Source organism: Neopelma chrysocephalum, unplaced genomic scaffold (genome assembly GCF_003984885.1).
Source record: "Neopelma chrysocephalum unplaced genomic scaffold, ASM398488v2 Primary Assembly neopelma1_96821, whole genome shotgun sequence".
Taxonomy (NCBI): Eukaryota; Metazoa; Chordata; class Aves; order Passeriformes; family Pipridae; genus Neopelma; species Neopelma chrysocephalum.
In genome coordinates, this window is record NW_020925465.1 from 778826 (window position 1) to 785931 (window position 7106).

The 7106-nt window shown below is 53.9% G+C and overlaps 1 protein-coding gene across 1 annotated transcript; it reads right to left on the bottom strand.

Annotated features, from left to right (window-relative positions):
- Window positions 1-1503: 1503 nt before the first annotated feature.
- Window positions 1504-4237, bottom strand: LOC113981942 (acrosin-like). The gene is made up of 6 exons (XM_027709666.1): window positions 3990-4237; window positions 3463-3669; window positions 2861-3126; window positions 2429-2577; window positions 1672-1985; window positions 1504-1596 (listed from the first exon to the last, which is right to left on the bottom strand). Exons 1-5 carry the CDS (start codon window positions 4052-4054, stop codon window positions 1710-1712), a joined length of 963 nt encoding a protein of 320 aa, XP_027565467.1. The 5' UTR covers window positions 4055-4237; the 3' UTR covers window positions 1504-1596; window positions 1672-1709.
- Between the last annotated feature and the right edge of the window lie 2869 nt (window positions 4238-7106).

The following is a 7106-nucleotide window of genomic DNA, read 5'->3' on the forward strand; positions in this document are numbered from 1 at the left end:
CCCAATTGAGGATGGAGTGATCGCTGAGTTCAGGGATGCTTGGGCAAAAATCAAGCCAGCAGGATTTTATAGAATTTGCATGTAGAATAGTTTCAGAGCAGAAAATACAGACCTCTTTTTGTTGCTGACATGTGTAAAATTTAATTCCTTTTAATAAAATTCAAATTAATATAGCTCATATACAACTTAATGCAATTCAAATTTAAACAGATATAACATAAAGTTTACACAATGAAGTAAAAATAGATTTTAAACTAATACATTTTAATACTATTTAATACAATTTAAACTTAAAGTAATACAACATAAATTGTTCAGTGTCTGGCCACCCAGCTGACCACCATCTTCTTTTTCTGTGGTGGCATATCAGCCTGTGGGGAGGTCTCTTGTCCCTTGGTGGTGCTACCTGTTGTGGGATCTGCCTAACCACCCTCTCTCCCAGTCATGGCAGACTGGCAGGAGAAGATGCCTGGCAGGAGCAGCAAGGAAGCAGTGGCATGAGCCCAGTCTTCTCCTGAGCAGTCTCTCAGGTACTGGGCAAAATGCAAGGAAATGGGATGGGAGTTGCATGCAGCACTGGGGACAGGGCAGCTGCTGGTGCTGTGGGGATATCCTCATTCTCTAACCCTTCTTACATGACACTGATGAAGCAGTGGGCAGCTGTGAAGACCCACTGTGGACTGACAATGGACATATATATAGGGCAGATATACCCTGTGCCTGGATGATCCCAGATGCTGACAATCCCACATGAGGACCCTGGCTGGATACCTGTGCCACCCACCATGTGTGATATGATCCAGAAAAAAGCCATGAGGTCATAGTCAGAAGATCATCTCGTTCCAACCCCGTCTGCCATGGACAGAGACATTCTCATCTACAGCAGGTAGCACAAAGCCCCATCCAACCTGGCCTTGAAGACTTGCAGTGATGAGAAAGTCCAGTTTTCTATTCCCTGGTGCACTGCACATACACACACACACGTAAGTATTCAACGTTGACAGCATTTGATTGCTGAACAGCTTACCCCTTTTTCCCCAGGTACAGCAGACCCTGGATGTTGGACTGTCATTTTGATTACAGCCAATAAGCTGTTCTCCTTGATGACCAAGGAGAGTTCTCTGAGCTTTCCTTTGATGAAGTTAAAGGAAGACCAAGGAGCTGGAAGGTTCCTGCCCAGACATCCCAAGTCCAGTTTCCAGTTCCCTGGTGTGCTGTACACACATACACACAGAGAGGCATCCCACCGGTCAGCAGCCTAAGACACCGTGCATTTCCAGCTGCTGGCCCCAAGACCTGTAAGGCCCTAGAACCTGTGTTCCCTTCTGCACTGCACCCCTGGCTTCCTCTCTGAGCAGGCACGGTTCCAGCCCTTTGGAGGGACCCTTTCCCCTTGTTCCCTTTTGTGCCCTTTCCCTTTGCCTGCCTGTGCAGCCTCATTTTGCAGGTGTCGGCCCAGGGAGGCCTGGCCTCGAGGGCACAGGAGACTGAGTGGGACTGCCAACATGGTTAATGGTGAAAATAGGCAACTTTATTTCAACAACAACAACTAAGTCAACATCAGCATTTGTGTGCATGCAGAGAAGGAGTGCGGGCAGGACAGAGCAGGCCTTTGGCACTGAGGCTGCCTTTGGATCAGCAGGCATTGTCCCAGAAGGACATGGTTATGGCTCACTACAGCCTGCACCACAGCCTTTCCATCCTGCTGTTCAAGCTGTTGCTGCCTTTACGAACTTCAAGAGCTCCTGCAGCAGATCAAAGAATTGCTGCAGCTTCTTATGTGGGAATGGACAGGGTTGCACTGGTGCTGGAGTAGCTGGGCTCTGGCCAATATGTTTCATGATCCAGTTGTAGTAGTACTGAGTGGAGACAAAAACTGTAGGCTTTTTGGCTCTGGCACAACCTATTCCGTAGCTGGTCAGGCCAATTTCCCAGAAGATGTCAGCTTTGCCATCTTTGCAGATGAGAGGCCCTCCGCTGTCACCCTACAGCAAAGCAGAGAGGATTTAAGGGAGTGTTGGGTGGCCCGTCAGCACATAGGGCTGGCTCCTTTGCTCTCCCAGCCCCTGGCAGAGCTGGATTCCTGGCAGGGAAAGGCTCTGCTCAGGTGCTGAGGCCTCCAGAACCATGACTGGGAGCAGGTTACAGGTCTGTTCTCAGTGATCCTGGAGGTGTGGAGAAGAGATGTTCCAGGGTTGGCATCTGGACCTCTGCACTGCCAAGAGCACTAGGCAGGCTCTCTGGGAAGAGTGCCAGGCAGTTGGAACAAGGGGGAACTGGGCAAGGACCCTTGGAAGGAGACGGGGAGGGAAGCCCCAGCGGTGGTGGGGCCTCAAGACTGGGAGGGCAGCTGGCCAGGCAAAGCACACGCGGAACTGTGTTTGGGCAGCGCTGAGGGGAGGCTGAATGACTCATAGCACACTCCTACCTTGCAGGTGCTCACGCCACCCTTTTCGTACCCAGCACACAAGTTGCCGGGTAGGAGGAGCCCTCCATACCAGTCGCTGCTGTTGCAGAGCTGGGTGTCGATGAGGAGCACCTTGGCCTCCTTCAGGATGCTTCCTTGTGAAGCTACAGCTGTGAGCAGAGAAAGGAATGAGCTCCCAGCAGCTCCTTGTCCATTCCCCTGGCCTGTCTGGGGGTGAAGCCCTTCCCTGGGGCTTGGCTCTGTCTCTGGAGAGGCACTGGAGTGTTGTGTTGCTGCTGTGTGGCTTCGGGAAGTAGGCTCATCCCATCTCTCTAGAGGCATACATCCTGCAGTCCAACCCTGGTTTTGGCCTCTGCTGTCTGGAAGCCCCACCCATCTCTCCCCAGTGTGCCAAGCTTGCCCTTCAGGGCACAGGTCCTTTTGGGAACTTACTTTTTGCCTGGGTGCTACCCCAGCCAGCAACGTAGCAGTTCAGAGGCGACAGTGTCACCGTGGGACCAGGCAGACAAGCGAGCTGAATGGAGGGGGTGCACTCAAAGGGCTGCTCCAATTCCAACAAGGCGATGTCATGAAGCAGACGGCCACGGCCATCGTAGAGCTCCTGCAACTGCACCTGCTTAATCCGGCGCAATTGCACATGAGGCCCCACCTCAGCAGTACCAATGATACCGGCTAGAACAGCCCACTCGCTGAGGGGACTGGAAGGTAGATGGAGAGAGGGCTGAGAGGGAGCAGAGCCATGTGCTGTGGCAGCCCACCAGTTCCCTGCCTTCTGCTGCCCAAGGCAGAGAGGAAAGCAGAGTTACGGGGGGGTGACCGCACTAGCATGGCTTAGGCTCCAGAAGTGCCAGCTGGAGGCTGCTAGGAAGCAGGGACACAAGTTCAGCCTCCTCCCTGAGCAGTCTCTCTGCTGGGCTTGCAGTGCCCAGGCACTGGGCATGCTGCAATTAAATGGGATGGGCGTAGCACGTGGTGTTGGGCACAGAGCACCGGCTTGAGTGTTGGGGATATCCCATTTCCCTGGTCCTCCTTACTTTGTGCGGTTGATGAAGCAGTGGGCAGCTGAGAGGACCCACTTTGGTCTGATGATGGTCCCTCCACATTTATGGCTAGACCATTTTTCTGTCCGAATACTCTGGATGCTGACTATCCCAGCCCAGGCCCCGGTTCCTGGTGGGACATTTACACCACCCACGATACGCGTCGTGCTGTAGGGCACAGGCCGGAGCCCGCAAACCTGTCTGTAAGCAGAAGGTCATTACTGTCCTGCTTGAGGGCTTGCTGCTGCTCAGGCTGAAGGGCAGCCCACTTCCCTCCCCACAGGGCACTGCTTGCACAGCCAGCAGGGCCAGGGGACCCCGTGAGGGCGTGTGTCTGTCTGCCCCTGTGTCTGCTTCAGCCCCAGAGATGAGTTGTGCCAGCAGTCTGAGTGCGGGCAAGGGGCTGAGGCTCCCACATGGGGTTTGGGAAGCTCTACTGTAGCCACGGTGGACAAGCAGGCACCCTTAGGGTAGCCCCTACGGCTTGCCCAGGCTCCCTCCCAGAGCCTGGGGCCACTTACCCGCAAGTGTTCGATGTGGCGGCCCTGCACAGGGCCAGCAGGATGAGCAGGCGCAGCAAAATCATCGCTACCAGCGACACAAGTCAGCTGCAAGGAGTGAGGGCCTGTCTCCTCCAGCGCAGCTGCCAACAAGGTGCCCGCAGCACTCGAGTTGCCAGCGGTGCCCTCAGCCGGGGGATGATGTCACAGAGGGGCTGATGTCCAGAGGTGGTGGCCTCTGGAGGCAGGGGGAGAGGGGTAACATAGAGCCATAGAATCATAGAATCATAGAATCACAGAAGCAGCTTGGATTGGAAAAGACCTCCGAAATCATCAAGTCCGACCCCTGATCCAATACTGCCGTGGTTACCAGACCATGGCACTAAGTGCCACATCCAGCCTTATCTGAAAAATCTCCAGGGACAGGGAATCCACCACTTTCCTAGGCAGCCCATTCCAATGTCTTATTACCCTCTCTGTAAAGAATTTGTTCCTAATATGTAACCTTGACTTCCTCTGGCAGAGCTTAAGACCATACCCTCTTGTCCTACTGCTGGTTGCCTGGGAGAAGAGACCAACCCCTACCTGGCTACAGCCTCCTGTCAGGGAGTTGTAGAGAGTGATGAGGTCTCCCCTGAGCCTCCTCTTCTCCAGGCTCAACAACCCCAGCTCCCTCAGCCTCTCCTCACAGGACTTCCATTCAAGTCCCTTCACCAGCCTTGTTGCTCTTCTCTGGACCTGCTCCAGCCCCTCAGTGTCCTTCCTGAACTGAGGGGCCCAGAGCTGGACACAGCACTTGAGGTGTGGCCTCACCAGCGCTGAGTACAGGGGAAGAATCACTTCCCTGGTCCTGATGGCCACACTGTTCCTGATTCAGGCCATGATGCCATTGGCCTTCTTGGCCACCTGGGCACACTGCTGGCTCATGTTCAGCTTCCTGTCAATCCAGACTGCCAGGTCCCTTTCTGCCTGGCTGCTCTCCAGCCACTCTGTCCCCAGCCTGTAGCACTGCAGGGGGTTGTTGTGGCCAAAGTGCAGGACCCGGCACTTGGCCTTGTTGAACCTCATCCTGTCAGAATCAGCCCAACTCTCCAGCCTGTCCAGGTCCCTCTGCAGAGCCCTCCTGCCTTCCAGATGATCAACACTTTCCCCCCAGCTTGGTGTCATCTGCAAATTTGCTATCGGTACACTCAATCCCCTCATCTAAATCATCAATAAAGATATTAAACAGGACTGGGCCCGACCCTGATCCCTGGGGGACACCACCAGTGACCGGATCCCAACTGGATGCAGCACCGTTCCCCACCACTCTCTGGGCCTGGCCCTCCAGCCAGTTCCTAACCCAGCACAGAGTGCCCCTGTCCAAGCCATGAGCTGCCAACTTTTCCAGGAGTTATGCTGTGGGAGACGGCATCAAAGGCTTTGCTGAAGTCCGGATAGACACATCCACAGCCTTCCCCTCATCCACTAAGCGGGTCACCTGATCATAAAAGGAAATCAGGTTGGTCAGACAGGACCTGCCTCTCCTAAACGTGTGCTGGCTGGGTCTGATCCCTTGTCCATCCTGTAGGTACTGTGGGACTGCACTTAGGATGATCTGCTCCATAACCTTGCCAGGCCTTGAACAGTTCCAGGATGGGGCATGCACAGCCTCTCTGGGCAAGCTGTGCCAGTACTCTGCCAACGATAAAAGCTTTTACTCGTCATTGGAAACTGGTCCAGAATTTGTGGCAATAACAACAAAAAGCCACGCACTGTGGTTTTTAAAACCACTTTGTGACACTGTTTCCATCTGCCTTGCTTGAGACAAGAAAATCAACTAATTGTATTAGTTTTGCAAAGAGCTGCCAGAATTTTTTCCGACTACCCATTAATGGGTAGTGCTCACCAACAATGAAAGGGCACTCCACCCCACCCCGTTTTTTTCCCAGGGTGGCAGAGGCAGGGAGGAGTGGGGTCGCACGCAGAAGGGCACGGGAGCGGGGAGGGCTTTTTTAAAGCTGGCCGGCGCTGCACATCTAGGCCTTTTCTTTGTATGTCTTCCTGCTCGTCACCCACGGACCTGGCAGCCACCTCTTTGTTCTCCTGTTTAACCCCCGAGAAGGAGCTTTCCCTGCCTGGCACCCCCATCGGGGTCGGCCCCAGGTCCTTGCCGGCCATTGCTCGCACCACTGGGATAAGCTCTGGTAGAGCCCCCGCCGACGACCCCTTCGGAGCGAGGTACCTGGCCCCGCCCGCGCCCTGCGCCGGTGCCACATGTCCGAGCATCTCCCTGCGACGGCTGCCTGGCCCCCACTGCCTGCCGCTGCGGACAGCTGTTTCCTGAGCTGGGGAGCGTGGAGCTGCTGCTGAGGACCGTGCCCGTAGCCCTGGAACTGGCGGGAAGCCCCCTAAATTTTTTGCCCCCCGGCTGCCATCACTCACGTGGCCGTGAGCGACTGCGGAGCCGCCGGGAACAGCCCGTGGATGGCCCCTGACTGTCACGGGAGAGCCACGGCGACCGCCAACTCGCCAGAGCCTGCTAATGCTTTCCTGCTGCCTGCCAGTGAGCCACCGCACCCCTCGCCTCCCGAAAAGTGCGAGCAGCCCCTGCTTGGGTTGGTTTCTGGTTACGCGGAGAGGGGAAGTAGGGCTTTGTGTTGAAAGTTTTGGTTATGGTATTGTTCCTTGTTCTGTTTTGTTATAGATATATGTATGTTAATAAAGAGCTGTTACTGTCCTTTTCCAAACCTTTTTGCCTGAAGCCTCTTAATTACCAAGTCATAATAACTTAGAGGGAGGAGTTTGGTTTTTTTTCCTTAACAAGCCATCCCTAGCAAACATTTTTGTCTTGCTAACCTAAACAACTAGCAAATGTAACAGTCTCTGGGCTGAAGCTTTTTTAGGTGGTGTTTAAAACCTAACTACGAACAACTCTAATTAAACATAATTTTCCTTTAAGGAAAGAAACTGAAGCCCCTTCAGGGTTAAGCCTGCTTATTTAGTTGCTTCCGTTTGACTGCTGAACAGCTTACCCCTTTTTCCCCAGGTACAGCAGACCCTGGGTGTTGGACTGTCACTTCAATTACAGCCAATAAGCTGTTCTCCTTGGTGACCAAGGAGAGTTCTCTGAGCTTTCCTTTGATGAAGTTAAAGGAA